Genomic DNA, 25584 nt, shown 5'->3' on the forward strand with positions numbered 1-25584 from the left:
TTAGGGTACTTATCAGTATATTTATTTATTACATAAAGAATAAGAAATATAAGTAGTAAAGGTACAAAAGTTGTTTCATATGGCATATAACATTAAAAGTAAAACTTATTTCTAAGACTTCGTCTAAGTCTTTGGATTAAAAACTAAAGTGCCACTTAGTTGTTCATTCATAGTGGAGTAGAAGGGTGAGCACATAAGTGTCGCCAAGCGCCATAGATCTCCAGTTCTACTCAGCTTCAGGCTGAGGCCTCCAGCTCAGCATCCTTGTAGCAGTCAGTTGTAGGATCTGCAACACAAATACAGGATCTGGACTCACTCAGGTGGCACAGAGGTGGTAGGAGCTTGGGTTTCCCTGAGGTGGTTTGTAGGACTCAAAAGTTACCTCAGACCAACCCTGGAGAGGTGATCTTTGGTCCATGATATCCCACGAGCCAGATCCAGAGGGACTGAATTCCTACTGCTGCTGTCTGCATAGGGTGCTGTCTGTGACTAAGAGTGTCTCTAAATTTCCAGGCAATGGGCTGTGACCTGATTGCTAGATTGGGCACCTTTCAAGTGAATGTCTTCTGGAGAACGAAACTGATGCAGAAGAAAAGGTGGGCTCAAGTCCTCTAGAAAGAAAAGGCAGAGTCCCATCTCCCTGGGCCAGGTGAGGGGCAGGAATTCTGAAGGGAGAGGCGTGGAAGCGATAACCTTGCTCCCTCCACCCTGGTCCTCAACAGCATCCAGTGGTGAAAGCCTCAGATTAAAAAGGGACCGATTCCTGGAGCTCTTTCCCTAATTAACAGTTTCATTCTAAATCAAACACTGAGCTTACTGGGCAACCCATTTTAATATAAAGTGACTGTGATGCCAAAATCATATAGTTTCTTACATTAAGATATTCCAACATGTAAGTATTACAAAACACTCATCATAATCTAACAAGAGTTATTACTTAAACAATATAAAATAAATAAGGGGACTTAAGTAACATGCAGTCCTCTCTGATTTTCTCATTCCTAGCAAGCCCTGCAGGGAGATTTCCTTTGTGCTTTGTGTTTGTTTGAATTCTACATACATGAATAAATTCTAAAGAAGTACAGCTTGAGAAAATGAGTGTGAGCTGAAGTGGGATGAGGAAGGAAACTACAGAGGCTTAGGACCCCAAGGCTTGGGCAGCTGTGACTCAGGTCCCACTGAGGTAGAAAACAGGGCCTCAGTAGCTACCCTGTTTGCCTGAGAGTGACCCCACTGTTCTGGGTTCTGGATTGAATAATGGGCAGCCATAAACTCATGCTTTCATCCTCACCTGCACACCTTTGGATGTGAACTCATCTGTGAATAGGGTCGTCAGAGATCTTACTAGTGAAGGGGAGGCCAACCTGCATCTGGGTGACCTTAATCCTATACGCTTGGAGTCCTTCCAAAGAGAGGAAGACTAGACAAATTCAGAGCAGGAGCACCGGGAGACAAATGAAGACAGATGATCAGGTGATGGAAGCAGAGGTTGAGTTATGTGTTGCTGGCAGCATCAGGGAAAGCATCATCATGCTGACACCTAGATTTTGCTTCTAATCTCCTAAACTGACTGTCAATTCCTGTGTTTACCCCAGTTAATCACTGGTATCAGATAAAGCAGCCCTGGCAACCTAACACAGGCCAATTCACCCTTTCCCTGTGAGAACTGGTGGCACTCTAGGTCACTCCACAGTGTACACCACACTCAGTAAGAAAGACAGGAGGATTTGGCAGGCCTTAGGTGGACTGGGAGGGCAAACTTTGGTTCTGAAGAGGGCTAGAGCCCTCTCCTACAAATTAAGGAGCCAAGGGAAGGCATAGCTGATCAGCTCTAGGGCTTACATGGAAAGCACTTCTACTCATGGGGAGAGATTCTCAGGGCACCCTTCACTTGCCTGTGCTCATTTTCCCCCTCAGATTCCTATCTCCGCCTCCATATTCACACACAGGTGCAGGCACTCCAGCAAGCTCCTCATGAACGCTGAATTTCCTGAAGTGGCAAAGAAAGTTAGTGCATGTGGACTTGTTTCCCTTCCCTCTTCATCCTACCCACTACTCCACACTAACATCTCTTCTTCCTCTTCTTCCTCTTCTTCATCTCTTTTCACATCATTGATTCCTTCTGTGCATTCCCGGAAAAGAAGGTCGATGTAAACAGACTCCTCCTCCTCAACGAGTGTAGACAGCTGCAGGGTAGAGAACACACTTGCTTTTCCAGAGCCATATGTGGAGGAACACGGCAGTGAAGGGAGAGCCCATCCCAGAACAAACTTCCCAGGGGCCAACCCCACATGATGTGGGCCAATGCTTCAGACTTCAGCACAACTTCTCGCCTGGGCCATTCAGGGACACACCAGTTGATTTATGGTGCATAGTAGGGTTGGAAATCCATGCAATGTTAAAATACAGTAGGTGAAGAAGGTGGAGAAACATCTTAAAAACATTGTCAATTGTATAACCTCACCTTCCTGGAGGCTACCAGGGCCTTTGAGATGACAATTGTAAAAGGAGGGGGAAAGAGAAGAGCTACGAAGAAATGCTTACAAAGAAGAAACAGGAAGATTTTTAAATTAGGCAAGAAGAGGAAATAAATTACATGCATATTGCCATTCTCTACGTCTGACTCTTCTGAGTCCGAGAAAAACGCCTCTGAGTGAATCATTGCGGTGACTGTGATAGGGTGACCTTGCAAAAGGAAAGGAGAAAGTTAGGGTTCAGGGGAGAATTAGAGCCCCTATTGTCTTTGTCATACCGTGACCTGAGCTTGGCACCCAATTCTGTCTGTATCACCCCAACTTTCTTTGGGCCTCGATAACGTCTCCTGTGCCCTGTGTGGTTGGCCTAATGTCAACAGGGTCCGTTTACCAGACCTCATATACTATAATTCTGGGGAGGAATGCCCATTTCCTCCTTGTCCTCAAAGAAGGCAGACATATTCTCTATGTCTTGCTAAGCATGATGTTGATTTCCTTTCCATCATCTTGCCTCAGAAACTCCCTGCCTCTCCTCTCTCCCAATACTGCTTATTTCCTTTATTCCTGTCTTCCATTCACATTGTTTTTCCTTATGAGAACACAGGGGAATGATCAAGTGTACCATGCCACCCTCTCCAATCAATGGATTGGCCAATTACCAATTCCAGATGCAACACTCAGGATCTGGAGTTGAATCAGATCTTGTGGAAGAGAGCTACCACCAACCCCCAAAATCAAGTGATTTTTGAAGTGTCTGGTATGGCTTTAGGTGTGACGCAAACATTCTGTCCTCTCAACATCTCCATAGGTTCCAAAAAAAGCGATTTAGAGAGGATTAACAGGAAATTAGACATAAAGTAACTTGTCCACGTTCCCTTATCTTGCAGGTGTGTTAATAGCCTTGTGTAGAATGTGTGGCCATTTAAATGAATTGAGCCTTCTAGGTTTCATCAAGCCTTCTTAGGCCTGAGTACCTTGGGTGCTTTGAGAAGCCTGCAGAAAGGCACAGGGAGAGAAATGAATATTGCTTGAGAAACAGGGCACTGCTGACCATAGCACTGAACTCAAAGAGCAGGAGGAAACCTGTGGCCCTGCTGCCAAGAGGCTCTGATTTGGGCATACTCAATTCCAGAGCACCAGCCCCGTAGGACTGTGAGAGCCAGTGTGTGAAACAAGTCAGCGGCCCATTCATACAAGTCCTCAGAAAGCCTGCTGGGCTTTGAAAGCTCTTCTGGGGCAACTGGATTCAAACCATTCTCAGACGTAATTAAATTTAGGTTTCCAAACTACACTGGCATTTTGGATTTGGGTAGGAAGTGCAAAATAGTAGTGAGTTCAAGAATGTGCTTTAGCCACACCTCTCAAGGACACAGGTACATGCTAAGCCCAGAGAAAATGTTCTTCATGGCTTCCAACCCATGGTTAACCTTTAAAGCAGGATCCGCAGTAAGGATGGAACATGAAGAAAGTTAAAACTAGATCTAAAAGTGCACGGGATGAGGCCCTACTTCTCAGGTGCCATCTGGCACTAGCTAAAAACACTTTGTCCCAGGTCCAGGTGAGAACCTGAGAGATTGTGTCCCAACAGACCCGCTCCATTGAAGTTCAACACGTAAATCCAAACCACGATTTCTTGTATCAGTTACTATGGGATGCTAAGCAAAGGAAACCAAAGTTTTGTTGTCAGACTGTTGAGAAGACATGAAAAAACTAACCCATGGGAAGTTAATTTTTTAAAAAATACATGGAAAGTTCATTTAACACACAACACACACAAAGCTCACGGTCATTATATCTCCTACTTTTATGTTATTGAAAACGAAAAGATGAAAGCAGGCCCTCATAAATATTTCCTATACTTTCTAATATCATGCCCCCTTCCATAGACTCCAAGGCACCAGGTATAACTACTGATCTTGGTATCTTCTCCATTGGATCCTTCCTTGAGAATTGTAACCTACCTGGATTGTCGTCTTCGTCCTCGCTGCTAGTGGAGTCATACTTGCAGTCCGCAAGCCAGTCTTCAGGAAAACAAAGATCCGCAGGAACGTTATTAAGGACTGGGCCACTCGCATCCCTCCCTTCTTCCTTGAGATCTCTTGCTGGCTACCATAGGAAAACCCAGCTCTCTGCCCTGGGTTCTAAGACCTTCCTGGGCCCCTCTGGAGCCTGAGGCCTTAGCAAGAAAGTGCAAAGTGCTTGCAAGTGAGGGAGAGGAGGGGAAGGTATCAGCTCTCAACTTCTCACTCCCTTATTTAGCTGGAAAATAGAGCACTGACCTCCAATCTTGTCACCCTGAAATTATGACTCTTTGGACATGCTCTGTCTTAGATGAGTTCAAAGCACAGACCTAGTGCTAGACTCTGGGTTGCTGCCTTGGGGAGCATTTTGTGAGGATGCACATGTTCCCTTCTGCATCATCCCTACCACAGCTACCAGCACAAATGGGTATTGGGCTTTAGCAAAACTGCAAAAACTAGAATCTGCTCTGGATGCCCTGGCTGTGTGAACTAAAATGACAAATGTTGACAAATTCATAGCAGAACTTTAGAGACTCTGCCAGGCAGAAGAGACTTGAAGAAAATGTGTAGATTAGGAGTCAAAGCACCTAACATCTCAAGTTCTTTGGACTGTATTCATTAAATGTCCAGTTCTGAAGACTTTTCTTCACCTTCTCAAAACTGCCCTGTCTCATACGTTAATGAATGGACATGTATGTCTGCCTTTCTTTCATCCTGACCATTCAAAGTGCTATGAGGTATTAAGTAAAGCCTTATAAAGCTTATTATTAAGCCAAGACATATTATTACATCCCAGAAAAAGGGTCCTGTACCACATTTCTGTCCCTGTAGAGCTTCATGAAAATTTTCTTTGATGTTGATGGATTATTCTTGAGTTATTGAGGTATACTTGACATATTGTAAGCCACACTACATATTGTAAGCCACACTGACATAGTACATAATTTGATAATATTTGACATATATATTTATCCATGAAGAGATACTGATGGGATTTATTACAAAGAAAGTTGACACTAGTCGTTGTGCTGTTTGGTGTGTGAAAAATCCAGAAAACTCATTAAAGACTCACATTTGTACACATGCCCATTGAGAATCAAAACATGTATTCTGAGAATCACATCACAAACATACACATGTAAACACACACCACTTCCATGCAGACAAACACATGCCAACTAATCAGTACTCAACTTCTTAAGAAAGACAACCCTAGTTCTTACCTGGAATATCCATTTCATTCACCACACCCAAATCCTTATTCCCTCAAGGAAGTTGTCATCAGGAACCTCTTTAAACTCAATCGACAAGGAAGATTCATGTTTTTCAATATCTGGACTTTTTCTCAGCAAGTGTAGGATTTCAGAATACTTACCATTGTTGCTTGCTCTTGGGACTGGCTGCAATTTTACAGAGAAGATAATGCCGTAAGGATCAGAACTTAATCTATAGTGCTACAAGAGGCTTGTGTCCTCTTGGTGACTTTAGAATACAAGAGGGAAAGAAGGAAGTTAAGGAAAACCAAAAGCAGGTGTAAAGCATGAACAGTCCTGCATGATGCAGTTTTCAAGTCCATTTTGATTACTAAGTACAAAATTCTTAATTCCAGGTGAAAAAATTTCTGCTAAAGAATGTCCTCCTGCCATATAGTTTATAACCTGATGCTGCCATTTATGATTGCCCCCTTCAAACCGGGATTAGCTCCTAATACATGCCCACTGAACACTGACGCACCAAGCATTTGAACCTCTCATCTATATTGTACGTGGTCAAATTTTCGTAACTGAATTGGATTAGAAATGAAAGAAACCAAGAATGCAGTGGTTCTATCTCAGATAAAGAAAGTTGGGCTTACCTTGGTGTAAGTAAATGGAGTGTGCTCTATTGCCTGGGCACTCAGAAGTTCCTCCAGGAGGCCCTCCGGGAGAGCTAGGAGAACAGAGGAATAGCATCAGTACATTGGGGTAGTTGCTCTGGATTTAGTCATGAAGCATTGCTTGACTTGGACGAGGGATTAGAATAACAAGGAGGCAGGTATTCAGCAAGCCTAAGTGAGCTGCTAAGGAGTGGAAGGAGGGCAACAGGGAGGAGCAGCAATACAAAGGGAAGCAGTCCTTGGCACTGTAGCTAAAGACATCCCAAAGCACCATAAAAGGAACCTGTAAAGGTACTAAAAAAGAGGATGTTGTTCAATGACAGTTTCTTACCGCTCTTCCTGCCCATTTTCAAGCCCAATGTTATTGTTGAACTTTGAACATTTAAATACTTGTAAAATGTGCAACTATCATGGGATATGAACAAAAACCCAACCCACCCAAGGGGAACACAACTGCTGAAAGTACTGTACAATGTGGACATTTTTCTTCCTCTAAAACAGAAGGACCCCTCTATTTCTTATGCCCACATGGAAGGTAAAATCGGGATGCTTTCCACAGTAAAGAAAGCATGAAACCCCTAGTTTAAATCATCTAGATGTTTTTAAAAAAGAAGTAAAGTGATACCAAAATACATACCGTTTTCACTTACTCCTGAAGCCACCTACAATTAGAGAAATGAAAACCCTCTGAGGACTGGAGCAGGCTGTATAGTGTTTGCACAGCTGGTTTACTCTCTTGCTGCCTTTAGAAAACTAGATGGGAAACGGGTTGAGATGAAGGCCCAAAAAGTCATTGTAACAGACACTTGTGGAAAGGCATAGCATTTCCTGTTTTATGCATCTCTCCCATCTATTGAGGAGGAAACCTAGCCCTGTAATGTAGGGGGGACTCCTTGAAGTTCCTCTTGAAGCAGAGATGTTAGTAAAAGGTTCCAAATGAACACTCTCCTGACTAAGGAAATCATAGACATCACCTATAATTATTTGGTCTGATTTTCATATCTGAACTCAATTGGCAAATAAAACAAAGAAAAAAAAAAAACCAAAAAAACTTAAAATCAGCAATTTGACAACAGAGAAAGAACGGGTGACCATACCTTGGAATTTGATGGAACCTCCTCATCTTCCCTCTCACTGGGGGACTCATCCAGCAGGCCCTTAGGGGTTCCTGGGAGGACACAGAGTAAATGTCAATACATTGGGTGGTGTGCATGGGTTACTCAGGGACCTACCCTGACACTGCAGGGGGCAAGAAAATAGGGACCTGAGGGGTAATAAGTCTGTAAGAATATGTTGCTGGGCCATCCTCCTTGGTGGAAGAAGGATGGTAAAGGAGAAGAGGAACAGGAAAAAAATGAGAAATGAAAACTTTTTGTCTGTGTACCTAAAGGTATCCAAATTCAACATGATATATTCAATCTAAAAATAGTATTAAACAGATGGTATTACTTACAGAGCTCCATCACTTTTCCTTCCTGTTTTTTTAATAGTTGTGTTTTTATTATTTTCTTTAAGATTTACTTTTTATTTCTCTCCCCTTCCTCCCCCCCCCCCATTGTCTGCTTTCTGTGTCCATTCACTGTGTGTTATTCTGTGTCCACTTATATTCTTGTCAGCATCACTGGGAACCTGTGTCTCTTTTTGTTGCGTCATCTTGTTGCGTCAGCTGTCCGTGTGTGTGGCGCCACTCCCGGGCAGGCTGCGCTTTCTTCATGCTGGGAGGCTCTCCTTATGGGGCACACTCCTTGTGTGTGGGGCTCCCCTATGTGGGAGACAACCCTGCATGGCACTGCACTCCTTGTGCGCATCAACACTGCGCGTGGGCCAGCTCATCACATGGGTCAGGAGGCCCTGGGTGTGAACCCTGGAACTCCCATGTGGTAGGTGGACGCTCTGTCCGTTGAGACAAAATCTGCTTCCCCCTTCCTGTTTTGAATCTAGACAAGTTGTCAATGCCCTTTTGAACTTTCCAAGGTCATTTCCATCTCCACTAATGCAAAGTGCTCCTACTACAATACTAATCTGTTGTGTAGTGTTTTATTTATTCATTTATTGGTTGACTGGATTTAATTCTAGACAAGGTATTCTTTTGTATTGAGTCACTAACAGGTGTCATAAAGATAATATTTATAGGGTTTGTCATAGTACTCATGGACTACCATTTAAAAGTATCCAATGTTCACCATATGATATTTTTCCTTCATCTTCCTTTTCATTACCATGTTTTTGTATTCATTGTGTGATGTGCCTCTCCATGATTATATGAGCCATCCCACAGTGGGAGAGTTAGGATCGATTGAAGGTTGAGCATGAATCTCTGTGCTAGCTATAAGGGAAACTTGAAATAAGAATGATGAACATGAACCTAATGGCTAAGAGGGAATTTGAGTTCTTACTCATTACTCTTCCTCAAATGAGCAGCTCACAGAATGATCTTTTTTTTTTTTTTTTTTAATGGCTTATGGTGATAACGTTATTAAATAGATGAAAATATCTCTCCAATCCCTGTCTGTCTGCTCGGGCCATGTGCTGAGCTGTGACCCAGTACTGGCAGCGATTGGCAAGCTTGTCCTACTGAAACCTCACGAGTCTGAGAGTCTGTGAGTTTACCAGCAACATGTGGGGCTCTCTATGTGTTTTTCACACTAATAACTGTGAATAAGTATCTTGTAAAATGCACCTGCTAACCTGTGTTATGTGACCCCTGTGAATATCTAATACACGAGTGTCATGTTTAGGAAATGCCATGGGCACCTACATATATATAGGCAGTGGAAATTCCTTCATTGTCACTAGTGACCCATACCTGTGATTAGGTAATATTCAGTAGTTCAGAGTAGTAGTATAGGGGTTACATGCCTCAGTCCAAATCTTGTCTCTACAACTTAGGAATTTGAAATCTCGGGTCATTAACTTATGCCCCTCAGAACCTGGCTGTAAGGGATAGGGAGAGTTTACATAATTCCAGGAATGATTCTAGTGAGATGTTCACAGGTTATTATATGCAATATGTGCTGTGGTGATGTGATGGTGTTTTAGAAAGGTTTCAATGACAGTTGTCCTGTGTATGTTGGACCCTTCACTTAGGGAAACACACAGCAATGCCCCAACACACACCTTCTCAATCCCTCCAATAGGCTTCGCTCATACACACTCCATGACTGCCATAGACACAAATCCATTCAAGTGAAGTGAATACATCTACTGAGAGAACAATAGAGCATGACCACATTCCTTATCAGGAGGAATTAATGTTTAATGTTTAACCATACCTCAAAAAATCCCACCAGTAACTGGAACCACCCTGGCTTTCCAGGCAAACCTAGGATCAATGCCCTGCTTGTCTAATCCAAAATTACCTCAATTCAGCAATTCTAGATATGTACCTGTTTGACTTTCTCCTGGGGCCACCTGCAATCAGAGAAAACCTTATGAGGATCAGATCATGTTTCGGCTGTTTGCAAAGGATTTTTGCTTGATTTGCAGCATTAGAAATTCAGATGTGAAATAGGGGTCAAGCAAACCTGATGAGCAGGTGTAGCAGACACACCAAGAAAGGCATGAGCTTTTCCTGGATGCACATTTGTTAAGTTCAATTTGGGCGGCGATTACAAATTCTTAATCCAAGGAGAAAAAAATTGTAGCTGAGCAAAAGCCTACTTTGTCAACTTCTGCTCCCCTTTGTGGTTGATCTCTTCAATGTTGGATCAGTTAGAAGAGCCCCCACATGATGCTTCCCACCCCAAGGAAATGTAATATTTCATCTAATATGTTCATGATTAAGTATCCTCATCTGATATCAATTACAGTGGAAGAGACCAAAAAATCAACTTTAGATCAATGACTAGTAAGTTCACCTTGGCTTTAAATGGGACCTCTTCATCCTCTTGATCACTTGGAAGTGCCCCCATCAGTTGTTCCTGGTCTTCTAGGATGACACAGAATGACTCATCACATTGGTGTGTTTCTCATAAATTTCAAAGTAAATATTTACAGCCTTGGACAAGACTCTTAACTGTGTAGAGGAGGTAGTTTATCAAGCATGCTGAGAACTGCTGTGGGACCGTCTTCTATCATGAAGGAAGGATGCAAAGAGAGCAGCCAGAAAGAAACAAATATATATCCCTAGCTCTGAAGCTAATATCAACCTAAACCTTCTGACCATACCCAGTGTACAAATGGCACTGAAAAACATGCTATGATTCAATGCCTGAGTCCCACCATCCCTCCTCTTTATAGTACATCTCAACTTAAGTGCCAGTATCTTCTGGACAACTGCAAGTGAATTCCATCTCCATGCCACATATATAGACACTGCATTTACCATTTGTTCTACGGAAATTTATCACTTGATTAGAAGCAAAGTATTCTGGTGGTCTGGATTCCATTCCATGTAATGCATTCTATTGCATTTATTCACTAACCCATTGGGATAAAGATAACATATCACAGAAGATTGGGAATACTAAAATCTTACATTTAAATAGCAACACTTATTAATCAGATGGTTTTACTTCCAGTCTTTCTCTCCCACACCAAGTGTGAGTAGCCATTGAAATACTGACCGTGCATCATTGGCCATCAAATGTGGGATAGCCATTATGTAGGGACATACAGATTGAGTGTCAACACCCACAAATGCAGCTCTTTAGGAACGTTTCCACAAGGGGTTTGGACACCAGGTTAAGAACCAAGATGTGTCTGCATTCTTATTTTTCAAAGACCATCTTGTGGGACTCGTGATTTGAGTGCCTATCGTGTCCTTTGGGATGATGCTGTCATATGTACTAAATTGTCTTCCCGATGCCTATCTGCTTCGGGTAAGTTCCTGAGCTGTGACCTCAATCCAGTTATCATGGATCACGTCATCCTATGTGATGCCTCATGACTCTCAGAATTTGGAGCTGCTCATTAGCATGTATGATTACTGTGTCCTTTGAGCACTAATAACTATATCAAAGTCTGTGGTAGCCAGCACAGGTACTTGGCCTAGGTCATGTGACCACTGAGGCTACTTTATAATGATGGGCAGTTTTGGTCTCTTTGTAGGCTCATGTAAATTCTGGTGTATGCATATATACAGGTGCTGTAACTCCCTTGTATGGTTTCTAGTAAGCAGATGGCTGAGTGGCAAGTTCAGGCCTGTAACTCAAAGTATTATGACATGTGACTAGGTTCCCATTTAGTACCATCCCATTAGCAGTGAAAGAGCTTGGGATGTTCACCTTTGCCCTCAGTTTTCCATCTGTGTTGTGGTCATAGAAAGCAAACCCCAGGTCCAGCTTTGGCGAGTGTGGAACAAGTTCATGTACATAGAACATGCAGTGGTGATGGGGTATATTTGAGAAAACTGCCCCTGTTGTCCCTGGTAATTGTCCAGTCTAAATGGGCTATAACATCTGGGAAACTGCTCATGGTTGCCCCCATATGCACACACAACAAAGTCAAAATTACACCACAGAAACTCACACTAGACCCCCCCAAGCCCCCATGCATGCAAAGCCTGCACAACCTAAAGAGACCACAGACAAAACCACAGACTGTAGTAACAAGGGCAGATTCCCTTCAGAGAAACCATTTCATCGTCACCATGATGCTTTGTCCAGGATGTCCCCAGCTGAACGTTTTCTGGAAGTTCCTTATTTCACCTCTGTTTTACCCTCGGATGTGGGATTAGCACAGAATACCTACCGTTTTCACTTTCTCTGGAGTTCCCCTGGAATTGCAAAAAAGAAAACACTGTGAGGATCCTATGATGTCGAGTAGCATCTTCTCAGGTATTGGTGATTTTATGAGAACTGATAGGAAGCATTCGTAAAGTCAAAGGCCCCGTAAATAAACATGGAAAATACATTAGGAATGGCTCAAGTGTTGCCTGATGGATTTGACTTTCCAGACCATTTTGATGGGAGTTACAAAAGTTCAAATCCAAGCAGAATACTGGTGCTGAGGCACAAGCCCACTACCATATGCTATATAACCTGGTGCTTCAATTTCTAATGCCTTCTTTATCAGGGCTATTTTGGTAAGAGAACCCTTCCAAATATCCTTTCCCCTGACCAGTGGGTGATATCTATAATTCACACCATCATGTATTATGATATTTACTCAATTGAAAAGGACAAATAAGAGAAAGGAATATTTCTGTCTTAGACCAAAACAGATGACCTTACCTCAACATTAGGTGGAACCACTTCATCCTCCCTGTCACGAAGAGGGTCCTCCACCAGGTCTTCCAGGGGAGCTAGGGGGACACAGAGTAACAGTCAGTACAGTGGGGTGTGGCTGATATTATTCAGGGATCTTTGCCTGACCCAGACAGGGGCTTACAATGTGCAGGTCCGGGTGGTCAGGAAACATGGACTGTGGAGTTACCCAGACACACTTCATGGAAGAAGGAGACCAAAGAGAGGAAATCATGGGCATCAGAAATAGGACCCTTGGCTTTGTAGTTAAGGAGAGTCTAAATCAATGTGAAATAGCTCACGAACAAGTGGTACTAAAATGTACAATATGATACAGTGATATGGCTCCAACTCTTATCTGGCCCATTCTGAAATCCAGCAAAATTGCTGGAATCTCATTGACATCATGAGCTACTGCTTCGCCCTCACAGATCTTTGTTGACTTTGAGTTTCTCATCTGTTCTACAGGATTTTAAAAAATTTTCAACAAGTTAACATCTACAAACATAAAATTTGCCAGTTTACTCATTTTTATCTATACAATTAATTTACTGTCATCAATTAATTACATGTCCAATGTTGTGTTACCATCCCATCAAACATTCAATTCCAAAATTTTCTCATTACCTGAAACAGAAACTGTAGCCATTAACCAATAAGCCTAATCTCCTATCTCCCTAGCCCCTGGTAATAAAGTCTAATCTCCTTTTCTTTCTCTGAGTTTTCTTTTTCTTATATTTCAAATAAGTACATCGATACACTGTCTTTCTTTCATATCTTCCTTATTTCCTCAGTATAGTGTTTTTAAGTATCATGCATATAGTAGGGTGCATCAGAACTTCTTTACTTTGTGTGGCCCATTCTATGGATATGCTTTTTTTTTTTTTTTTTTTTTTTTTTTACTGATTCCCATTTTGATGGACACTTGGGTGGTTTGAAACTTTTGGCCATTCTGAATGCTGCTGCAAAAAACACTGAGTTTTCAAATACCTATTTGTGTCCCCCTTTTAAGTTAAATTCTTTTTATATATAGACCTAGTTGTTAGATTGCTGGCCCTATGGTAATCCTGTGTTTTTCTCAATGAGGGATTGCCAAACTATTTCCCAATGTGGCTGATCCATTTTACCTTCCTTCCACCAATGTATGGGCCTTCCAGTTGATTCACAGCCTCACTTATATTTGTTATTTTTCATTTTATTTTCTCTTAAAAACGTTAGCTACCCTACTGGATATAAGGGGCACCTCATCGTGGTTTTGACTGGCATTTCATTGAGGATTAATTATATTGAGTATCATTTCTTGTGCTTATTATCAATTTGCATATATTCTTTCAAGATACATCTACTCAAGACTCAGCTAGTTTCCAACCCAGGAGTCCACACTCCAAGTTTACCTGCTTTGCTTAACAACAGCCACATTATTTATGTATCATCTCCCTTTTGAATGAATCTGACAAAGCTGGCAAAGATCCCATTGTTGACAGCCTAAGTGTAATGCCTGTTCTTCTGAATGAATGAGTTCCCTGACTGTTAACAGAGACCCAGTCAAGTGAGATGAACAGCAATTACAAATGATAGTGGTCTTATTTATTATGAAGTCCTTTGTCCCAAAATGCATAAAAATATCACTTTGGATTATTTTTTACCTTAATTATAAGTGTCTCAATTGATATATTTGCCAAGTCATGGAATGAACCACAAGTTAACTTTGAACAGAGTTCTGAGTGAAGAATTAGGAGACCTTTATAGTGACCCCAATGTTGGCAGCATCTAAATGGGAATATGTTTCTTTGCTGTGCTGTATGTGTGTTTGTGTAGGGTGGAGTGGAGAAAGGAGGGATGGAGAAAGGATTGGGAGAGGACTGTTTAGAGAGGTATAATAAGACACTGACCAATATTTTATCAGGGAGTGCTCCTGTGCAGTGCCTACACGATGACTGAAACAGTGATTAAGGCATCTAGGAAACGGGTAATTTTCAAATGACACTTGAAGCAAATGACAAAATAATTTTATGTGTAAGACACTAAGTGTTTATCATAAAGTTCCAATTCTTTGAGTAATTCTCAAAGAAAGAAAAATGAAAAAGTATCAGAAGAAAATGTAAATACCAAAGCATCTGCAACAAAGTTTTCAAGAACTCAAAAGGGGAAAAGAAATAAAATTAAACCTCCCCAGAAACATGAAACATTTTCCTAGCCAGAGAGCACATTGATGTAGAAATAGGCATGTAATACCATTCCCAAGCTCCCTTATCCAACCGGCTAGTGTCCCTGTAAAATGAGAAGGGACACAGAAAGAAACAGTAAAGGGAGAAGGCTATAGGAATGTGGAGGCAGAGGCTGGACTCATGCAGCTACATGCCATGGATCACCAAAGATTGCCATCCTCCACCAAAAGAGAGGGAAAGCCAAAGGAGAACTCTTCCCTTAGGGCCTCCAGAGGGAGCATGGTGCTGTGACACATTGATTCCAGACTTCTGCACTCCAGAGCTGTAGAAGAACACATTTCTAGGTCTTATTCTTTCTGTTTGCTATTATGTGGCCAAGATTTTGGTACTTTGTATGGCAGCCCTGCAAAATGAATATAGTACCCTTCATGATATGGAAGGCTCCATACAAATGACCATCACTGCTGATTCACAGCCAGTTTCTTTCAACTAATAATTGACACATGCAGGGACATGAGTGTTCTGCACATCTCAGGACGATCTCAATGACTGCCATAGAAAGCAGTGCTTCAAGCAGGGGTGCTGCTGTGGGCTCTAGAGACATCTGGACACTTTAGGCCTTTCAGCCAAACTCAGGAAATCGGCACCACATGGGTGGGCCTTACCTTAGAATATATGATAGCCAATCTCCCCGGTGTATCAGAGTTAGGCTCATTTCCTACACACGGTTTTTCTGCCCATATATTTGAACCTATACTTATCACTATATCCATTAGATGTATGTCCCAGAGACTTAAATCTGCAGTGTGTTCATATGCCACTGGAGCCCTGAATCTCAGCAGAGTTGCAGCCAACACCTACTCTCCAGTTCCTCAGATTCACCCAGGATAAGTAACAAAAGAAGGATGATGGACAACACCCATCCCAAAAGACAGAGAGTATCTAGCACTGCAAGCAACAGTGTTTCCTCCATCTACCCCATAGGACCTAAAACCCATCTTAATCAGAAGTAGCGTGGGCATAAGCATTCCGAAATCCTCAAGATTGAGGAATGAACACACATAAGAGGAAAATGTAAATATGGACCAAAGTAGATTTATTATTACTCTAGGACTAGAAGTCCTTTCCACATTGATGGAAAGACAGTGATCACCGCAGTTTCTGTGGGGAAGCACAGGGAAGAATAGGTGTAACATGGGGCATTTTTGGCATATTGGAATTGTTCCACATGGCACTGCAATGACAGACACAGGCCAGAATACATTTTGTCAAAACCTGTAAAATTGTGCAGGGCATAGTGTAAACGGTAATGCAAACTATAGACCATGGTTAGTAACAATGCTTCCATATTTGCTCATCAATTGTAAAAATATATCACAATAATGAAATGTGTTGTTAAATGTGTAAAATGTGAGCAGATGAGGTGGGGTATATGGGAATCCCTATATTTACAAATAACTTTCATGTAATCTAAAACTTCTTTAAAAATGAAGAACATGTGAGTACTATAGGTAAAGCCCTTAGAAAAGTTGTGGTAGAGTGTCACTTGCACACGAATTTTCAATTAGTAAATCTGAAAGGATGTGCAAAAATTTAACAGTTGGTACTTAACGACAGAACCTAGAGGAGTATAGAAAATGGAGGGAAAGTCAATCAAATTTCAATATACAGTTTTTTATATATTTTTAATTGTCTACAAGTACATTATTTTTTGCTGTTATCTTATGCAAAAAGCCTACTCTCCGAAATTCTTGAATACAACAATGATTTCCCTTGTTTTTTTTTTTTTTAACGTATTTGGAAATCCAGGGAGTGCAGAGTGCTGAGTTCTGTTTGTTATCTTTGATGTCTGGGCCTCAATGGGAAGTCTCACTGGCTGCACACAACTCGGAAACATGTGGGTAAACATCACCCATGTCTGTGTTCAGAAACAATATTTTGATGTGAAGCCTCTGTGAGACCTCTCCATGTATCTATTAAGGCAACACCCCACTTCCCAGTACCAAATCTGGCTAGTTTCCTAGTGTTTCCATAATAAATTGCCACAAATTGGGTGGCAATTGAGAACAGAAACTTATTCCCTCACAGATCTAGGGACAAAAACTCCAAAGTTATCGTGTCCGTAGCACCACTCTGTCTCTCTGAGGAGCCTAGCCAGGAATCATTCCTTGACTCTTCCGGCTTCAGGTGGCTCCAGGTGCCCTGGCTTATGGCAGCACAACTCCAGTCTCTTCTTCCATCTTCCCATGGCCTCCTCCTCCCAGTGTCGGTCCATCTTCACACAGCTTTCTCCTCTGTCTCTTACCTTCTTATACGTGCTCTAGTCATAGAATATTAACACCCACCCTTAATTCAATAGACCTCATCTTAATCACATCTGCAAATACATTATTTCCAAATGAGCCCACCACACACAGTTACCAAGGATTTCTGAATGTAATTTGTGGGACACAATAAAACACCTGAATTTTTGTCATGGGAGTTACATGACAATATGCCTTTGTCAAAATGCACAGAGGGGTAGACAGGAAGCATGATTCTCCAAAACAATGTACTGGTACTGTCCCTTTAATTATACACACATCCATAATAATGAGAGTGGTCAACAGGGGAAACAGTGCTGGGTCTGCACTGGGAGGATGGCAGGGAAACATGTTGGAACTTTTTGTACTCTCTGCACAATTTTTATGTGAATCTAAAACTCCTCTAACAATTTATATCATTCTTATAACAATCTCACAGCACTTTTTTGAAGTCAACTCTTTCAGCTAAAGTTCATAAATAGATTAATGACCAAACATTGCCTTGAAATGCTGTTTACCAGTAAACACAAACCAACTTTTGTCAGTGCCTCTTTCATTATGTGGTTGTGGTGCTATCTACTAACACGATTAATAAAGTTGTGACTTGACCCAGTGGTTAGGGCGTCCCTCTACCACATGGGAGGTCCGGGGTTCAAACCCCGGGCCTCCTTGACCCGTGTGGAGCTGGCCCATGCGCAGTGCTGATGCGTGCAAGGAGTGCCGTGCCACGCAGAGGTGTCCCCCGCATAGGGCAGCCCCACGCACAAGGAGTGCGTCCTGTAAGGAGAGCCGCCCAGCGCGAAAGAAAGCAGCCTGCCCAGGAATGGCGCTGCACACACGGAGAGCTGACACAACAAGATGGCACAACAAAAAAAAAACACAGATTCCCATGCTGCTGACAACAACAGTAGCAGACAAAGAAGAAGACGCAGAAAATAGACATAGAGAACAGACAACTGGGGTGGGGGGAAGGGGAGAGAAATAAATAAATCAGTAAATCTTAAAAAAAGAGAAAAAGAACCTTACAAGGTATATTTAAAAAAATAATAATAAAGTTGTCAAACATTAATTTTTAAAAAGATGGCATCTTGGCCTTTGTATAGGTTTTCCCTCAGTAGGGGACACTACATAAACTACAGGCAACATTACTGAGGCAATACAATGATTGCAATTCCACTGTACCTTCCAAAGAAGAAGAGTTGCTTGGGGATGTTTGATGTCCCTTCCTCTTCCTTGGCCACATGGTGATTTTGCGACGTCTGACAGACTGGGAATGGCGGGCAGTAGACTTTTTGGATTGAGTAGCACATTTTCTCTTTTTATACTTGAGACATGAACCTGGGAAACGCATGCACAATAGAAATATCAGTTGGCATGTTATTGACAGTTGAGCATAGGAAATCTTCAATGAATTATTTAGAGTTCAAACTATCATCCTCTTATTAAGGAGCTTCCCAGAAGACCCCATTGGGTCTAATTTTGGTTTCAAAAGATGTTGTAGTTTTGTGTTGTTCACTTTAGAAACTCAACAGACAGATGTGGGATGCCCTTATGTAGATGAGTCAGCATAGGAAAGCAGCAAAGCACGGTGACCAATGTGTGCTAGTGTCTGATCATCTGGGTTCAAATACCATTTAGAGGCCACCCAAGCCAGGTTATAGCTTGTAAATTTTCTGGGTTCAGTTTTCAGCACTGTCATTTGAAAACTTTAATAAGATCTACTTAATCGTGCATATTATGAAACTGAAAATGAGTAAATGCAAGCAAATCCTTAAGAAAAATGCCCAATATGTCATAAAAGACTTAGAAGAGTTCAATTGTTAAAGGTTGGGAGGAATAAGCAAGTATTCTACTAGTGCTTTGCTCCAGAGAGGGTGGCTTGTCCTGAGCCTTGATGGCTCAGGACAGGGGAGGCGTGACACTGACTTTCAGCCCTACATGGGTGTGATGCTTTAGAGCTCCTGGAGAACATGTGCAATGTCCTGTCACCCCCAAATGAGTCCTGTGTGTTCACAACATTGCTGAGTGAAGGATTTGGGTCAGGAAATGTAAGCGCTACCCCAACTTGGCAAATTCCAGGGGTTCCAAGTTCCCTCCCCGGAGCTGTGGACAAAGGCCAGCCAAGTACTTGATTCCAGGGAAGAGAATGACTCAAATCCTCACCCTACTGTCTGCCTAAAAGTTAATTCTCTGATGCAGAACATGACTCAGTTTCCCCCAAATGGAGTTCCTCTGAAGGACCAGGGAATCTTGTGGACATCCTACCCCAAACTATTCACACTGTCAGCTGCCTTGTACAAGACTTCCTGGGGGTCAGCTAACCACTCCTGATGACCAGTCATCAGCTTGGCTACCACAGTGGCTCAGAACCCAGGATTTTCACAAATAACTGCCCAGGGTAGCTCTGCAAAGCACTAGCTCCCTTCAACCAGTGAAGCCTGAATAAGCAGTGAGGAAGGAGAGAGTCCCATCCCTAGACATAGCTTAGAATCCCCATCTAGGGATTTCCTCAGCAACCCGGGCCTGTATTCCTTTGGGTCCCACACTCTGATCAATTAAGGGATTTCCTTTCTACTCCCTCTCCCAGGCTGCCCTCAGAAACCTGCATCCTCTGCTATCATCCCACAGAAATCCTGCCAGGAAATCCCAGGTACTTTCCTTTGTAATCTCTGGTCCAAAATGCAGATGTTTTCCATGCATTTCAGCACGTGTATTCAGAAGAATGTTCTCTGTAATTTCCCTTTCCCATCTTTGTCTTTCTGGAGTTCGGTATCAAGATTCTCTTGATTTGATGAAAGAGTGTCCCTCTATATCTATTCTTTGCAAGTGTGTTCTGCTTTGGCATGATGTCTTTATGAATATTGTGTGGTAAACATAGGAAGCCACTGGGACCTGGAGATTACTTTGTGGGCACGCTAACTTTTTGTATTTCTTTTTTCTAAACATTAATGCTTATTTTAATGATTGTGAAGTACACAAATGCACTTCACAGGGCTTGGTGGTTCATATAAGCACACGTGTTGTGAACACCCTGACCTACACTCAGAATGTGTCCAGCCCCTGGCAGCCTAACGTTTGCTACTTCCTGTCAGTAGCCCCCAGCAATTACCACTATTCTGACCGTGATTGCCGTAATTTAGAGTTCTCTCTTTTTCACACCCTATCAATGGAAGCACACAGTATAAACTCTTTTGAGTATGGCTGGATGTTATATCTGAATATTGTGGGAATTCCAAGCTGTTGCTGTGTGAATCAACGTTCGCTGTTTGGAATGCCAAGTAATTATATCACATTAGGACATTGAACAATAAGTGTATTCCTTCTACATTTTATACACTGTATTGTTTCCCTGAATGACTACTCAGGATCTAACTGTTGCAAATGAGTCTTTGCAGGCCTTTCTGTGGACATCGCATTCATGCCTCATTCATGGCCCTTAGATTATATAGAACAAGGACAGGGACTGCTGGGTCACAGGTGCACATGCCTCTAATCCATACCAGAACACTGTTTTCCAGGTGAATGTAACAGCGCCCTCCCCACAGCATCATGGGTGAATTTCTCCATGTGTGCACCCATTCTTGGTGTTCATCTTTATACCCAGGTCATTCTGGCACATTTAAGAGGCATCCAGAGCATCCAGGATACAATTATCCCTTCTATACATCAATGCAATTGACATATATTGTATAGGTGACACCTTCTGCAAAAGAACCTGTACTGTGGATGATTTGACAGGAGACAAATATCAAAACATTTTAGTTCTCCTTTTTTTTTTTTTTTTGCCTTTTAATATCTTGGAGAATGAGATATTCAAGTTAAGATTTTCATTCCATTTGTTTCCCGGCAAAAATATGAAATGAAAACACCTATCTGTACTTTGAATATATTTTTGTCATACAGGGTATAGTCTTATAAGTAACACTACAAACAAACCATGCAAAGAAATCAATTCTGTGATGTACTTCAAAATCTGGCAAAAGTTTTCTATGAAGATAGACAGGTCACTAACGCAAAAGACTGTTAAAAGGAATCCTTCCATTTAAGTTAAGCATTTATTTTATTTATATAGTCATGCTTCATAACCACTGAAGCACCTTAAAAGTCTTAAGTGAGTTGTTATGAAAAAAAAAAAACCTAGAGAAAATCAATATTTGCTATAAAACAGAAAGAAGTGAGTCTTTAGAGACAACAATGATTACAGGAGGGAATGAAAGAAGGAGGAAGGAAGGCAGGGAGGGAGGGAGGAAGGGAGGAAGGAAGGCAGGGAGGGAGGGAGGGAGGGAGGGAGGGAGGGAGGGAGGGAGGGAGGGAAAAGTTCAGGAAAAAATGAGAAAAAGATTCCTTGGATTTCCAGCTCAGGATTCCTAAAGTGTCTTACAAATGGTAAATCTACAAATGCATAAATAGTAATGTGTTCATTATGACACAACCTGCATCCCATAACACCATCTGTTCTGAAGCACAGCTTAACCACCTTTAAAACCATTTCACCTTCTGCAGGTCCATTTATGCTGCCTCTCCATTTGTTGTCCCTTTTATGGAAGTTTACAGTTTATTTAGGGTCTGGAATTTTGAGTTCTGGGCACAGTATTTTGTGTATTTATTCAGTAATCTGTTGATATATAGGAAATCCAATTTTGAAATTTAAAATGTTGAAATCCTAACATTTAAGGTTACTCTTTTTGCTATTGTGTTTTCCTTCTCAAAAAAAATTTTTTATATTTATAGAAGTTGTAGATTATGAAAATGTTACATAATAACAAGTTCCTCTTTTATTCCTTGTGTGTGTTCATGAATGAGCTGGTGCGTGATCTGTGATGGCACTAAGCAGCCCACACTGGAGAATTCATTAAGGAGATAGGCATGGGTTGAGCACAGAGGATCTCTAACCAGGCACACAAGACAGTTCAATAAGGGTGACCTGGGCTAACAACCAAGGGAAATTTTGAGTTCTTACCTTCTGCTGTACACACAACTCATGGCTTGCAAGACTGGCACATTTCTTGGGCTACTGGCATTAATGTTAGCAAATACACTAGAAGAATCTCCCGATTTTAATCAGATACTGGCCAGGTAATGATGAGTGACCCAAATCTAAGAGATATTGACTTTCTTTCCCTACATAGTGACTTTGAACTCTCAGATATGTGACTGGACAAATGCATGTGAAATTAGCAGTACGGTAATTTGAGAGGTAATCTGGGTTATGTGACACTGGCAAAATCTTATAATGATGAGCAGTGGTTGAAAACTCGGTAGGCTTGAAAACTTTCAAGTACATGCATGGATGCCAATGTTGTCCAAATTTCCCATGTACAGTGTTTGATATCTCCATGTCTGAGCTTTAGATGCAGGTTCAGTTTCAAAATTGGAGCCTCATGCCTGGGTACAGAACTTGGCTCTAAATCTTAGGCTCTAGTGAGACTGTTGACATAGGTCTCTGTGCCTCTGCATTCCAGCTGAGGTGTCAGTATTTTAAACACATGCGTGACATATGGCTGTGATGAGGATTTAATAAGTTACTGTATGTAAACTGTGCACTGGCCAGAAGGAATCATTTTCTTGGTAGAGTTGACAATGTTGATTTACCCGTGTAAACAGGAACACTGCCTAGTATGAATAAATACAAGCACACAGACATACACACATTCAGATTCACAGTTACACAACACAGACTTACTCATTGACAGGCCTCAACTACAATCAATACTAATCCACACTACCCAAGGGCAACCCAGCTGCTTCCAGAAACATGATCAAAGTTGAAGAAACATGATCAAGGTTCTTTCCCTTGAGATCAGTTTTTCTCACACCATCCCCAATTCTCACTCCCACAAGGAACTGGGAATTATCCCAATTATCCCCACCTAAGCCATCATGGAAAGCCCACCTATTCATCTAGATTTCTATTATTTTCTATCCCCAGCCATTCAGTGATTCCAGAATACACACCTTGTTCTCTTGTTCTTGAGGCTACCTGTAATGGAGGAAAAGAAAGCATGTGAGAGTCAGATTAGGCTGGGTATCGTTTACACAGGTCTTTTGCTCTCTTAGTTGCTATAGAAAACCAGGTGGGGATCCACTCTTAAGTCAAAGAACAAAAAAGCAAAGTAGAGGACACCTTTAGAAAAGGTGCAGACCCTCCCAGAATGTATTTCCTTCTATTCCTTTTTGGCAGACAATTACAAAATTATTAATCTAAGGAGAAAAAAATGCCACTAAGGCAGGGGGTCTTCTACATAGTGTCTCCCAACTGACACCACCGATGTTGAAGGCCCTCTGGCACCAGCTGTCCGTTGGTAAGAGAGTCTACCCATTCCTGCTTACCCCCAAGTAGACAGTACCTAAATTCTATACTCTACATGATGAATTTTTCAAATCTGAATTTGATTGCAAAAGAAAGAAACCAAGAAACCAACACATTTATTTTAAATAAAGAACGTCAACCCTACCTTTGTGTTAGATGGGTTCTCCTCATCTGCCCTGGCATTAGGGAGTTCCTCAGATGGGTCACCTGTGGGAGGTGGGAAGACACAGAGTAACTCTCAGTATATCAGGAATACTTCTCATGAATTATTCTGGGAACATTGCTTACTCGTGATGCTTCTCTTTATGGATGTTGGTTATACCAAACCTGAACTGGGCTGCTACTGGGCCACCGACTGCATAAATGTTATTTCTCTTCTCATCTATATACATTATCTTTTTTCTCTGTGTGGGAAAGTGTCAAAGCACTTGCTTATCTATCAATGTCTATGAGTTCATTTTCCTATTTTTCTATCTATTGCTGTGTGTTGAAAGATATGCTGCTCATTAGGTGGTGGAGAAAAAAATTACAGTATTTCCCCCATACTTACCATTAGGGAGGGCAGTGGGTAAGTGAAAGCATCAATAAGTAAGTTTGTCAAATGAAAATTTTGGATAAACCCCAAGGATAAAAGGAAAGGTGCATATTGGTTCATTTACTGACATTTAGAAACTCAGGTTCTTAAAACTAGCTTTGGAAAACTAGTTATATGAATGGAAGCAATAGATTCCCTAAACATACTGAGTTATGTATGCATTTCAGGATGCTTAGAAATGGTAAAGCATGTTAAAAACCAACTTTAGTACACTTCGTCTTATGAAATGCCTCACTTCTGATGTCTAGCCATCCATTTTAACTCCAAATTCTGAAATAAATAATTTACTTGGCCCTTGCTGAGTTAAAAAACAGCGGCAAAACAGACATGGAGCTGAGGAGAAGATGGAAGGGTACAGAACATTAAAAGAAATACTAAATTTTTCTAATGGGAGATTCATTTTAAGGCAACCAGCTTGATAGAAGGATCTAAAATATGAACGAAGTAGTAAGAGACAAGTATAAAGCTCATCCGAAATGTTGTAGGATGAGTTAGAGAGGAGAAACTAGAAACGAATGAGGAGAATATTCTGTTGAAAAATCACTAGCCAAATTGAGGGGTAGTAGCTAGATTAAGTAAGTCAGTATGTTCACACCTCTTGAGCAGCAATTGAGATTTCCCATCTCTATGAGCCGTACGAACGAAGCTGGGAGCTTTTCCACCTGCCACCAACTTCAAATCTCTCTGGGCACAGAGTGACAGTTAGAACCGTGAGGCAGATGTGCATCATGAAGTAACCATGGCGACCAGTCATCACAGAATTTTCAGAGGGAATGCCTTCTCCATATTGCAAGGTCCAACTGCTGCTGTGCGGCCATTTTCCTTTGCCACCAGCAATGACTGGGTGTTCTTATTTCTCCACATCCTCTCCAGTACTTGTTATTTTCCATGTCTTAATAAGAGCCATTCTAGTGGGTATGTTATGATATCTCATTTTGGTTTTGAATTACATATCCATCATAGCAATGACAGTGAGCATCTTTTTATGTGCTTTCTTGCCATTTTTTACCCTTTGAAGCCATATCCAAGACTTTTGCCCATGTTTCAAAATGTATTTTTAGTTTCATTTTTTCACTGTTAGAAACATTTATTTTGATTCAGTCTACCATAAATAACTCAGGAGAGATTCCACTCAGCCTCAGATGCAATATTTTGTTTATTTTTCAGAGATATATACATCACACAAAATGTTCCATTAAAAAATGAAGGAGATTCCCATATGCCCCATTCCCCACAACCCCCATTTTCTCACATCAACAACTTCTTTCATTAGTGGTGTACATTCATTGCATTTGATGAATACAAATTTTGGAACATTGCTACACACATGGATTGTAGTTTACTTTGTAGTTTTCACTCTCTCCCAGTCCATTCAGTGGGTTATGGCAGGATATATAATGCCCTGCATCTGTGCCTGCAATATCATTCAGGCCAACTCCAAGTCCCCAAAACGCCCCCATAATATGCCTCCTTTTCCCTGTCACTGCCTTGAGCAACTCCAGTGGCCACTGTCTCCACATCAGTGATATAATTTCTTCCATTGCTAGAGCCACAATAATTCCGTAGTCGAATACCGGTAAGTCCACTCTAGGTCATATTTCATTTCCCAATCCTGAGGACTCTGGCATGGCGATGCCCACTTCACTGCAATT

The 25584-nt window shown here is 41.5% G+C and overlaps 1 protein-coding gene and 1 long non-coding RNA gene across 3 annotated transcripts in view; one reads left to right on the top strand and one right to left on the bottom strand.

Annotated features, from left to right (window-relative positions):
* LOC131274057 (protein IWS1 homolog) lies at positions 1–24660 on the bottom strand. Of its 2 annotated transcripts, none has more exons than XM_058279065.1 (17): positions 24528–24660; positions 23483–23544; positions 22983–23007; positions 18210–18365; positions 12545–12615; positions 12063–12087; positions 10229–10296; positions 9758–9782; positions 7469–7539; positions 7009–7033; positions 6351–6424; positions 5871–5895; positions 4436–4495; positions 2597–2685; positions 2068–2186; positions 1896–1990; positions 1–286 (listed from the first exon to the last, which is right to left on the bottom strand). In XM_058279065.1, exons 1-17 carry the CDS (start codon positions 24553–24555, stop codon positions 237–239), a joined length of 1068 nt encoding a protein of 355 aa, XP_058135048.1. In that variant the 5' UTR covers positions 24556–24660; the 3' UTR covers positions 1–236. The 2 variants fall into 2 exon arrangements, with proteins under 2 accessions (XP_058135048.1, XP_058135047.1); XM_058279064.1 differs by having other exon boundaries at positions 10229–10299.
* LOC139436771 (uncharacterized) overlaps positions 1–25584 on the top strand; it is a 151324-nt gene that overhangs the window by 30596 nt on the left and 95144 nt on the right. The gene's annotated exons all lie outside the window — the stretch shown is intronic.

Source organism: Dasypus novemcinctus, chromosome 17 (genome assembly GCF_030445035.2).
Source record: "Dasypus novemcinctus isolate mDasNov1 chromosome 17, mDasNov1.1.hap2, whole genome shotgun sequence".
NCBI lineage: Eukaryota > Metazoa > Chordata > Mammalia > Cingulata > Dasypodidae > Dasypus > Dasypus novemcinctus.

Bases quoted from the DNA above. Each gene is read 5' to 3' on its own strand.
- LOC131274057 (XM_058279064.1), bottom strand. From the start codon at position 24,555: ATGGGAAATCTCAATTGCTGCTCAAGAG. The intron at 10,300-12,062 runs GTAGGTATTCTG...GTGTCATCCTAG, and splicing joins CTCCAGAGAAAGTGAAAACG to AAGACCAGGAACAACTGATG. The intron at 9,783-10,228 runs GTGAACTTACTA...CTCTGATTGCAG, and splicing joins AGGTCCCATTTAAAGCCAAG to GTGGCCCCAGGAGAAAGTCA.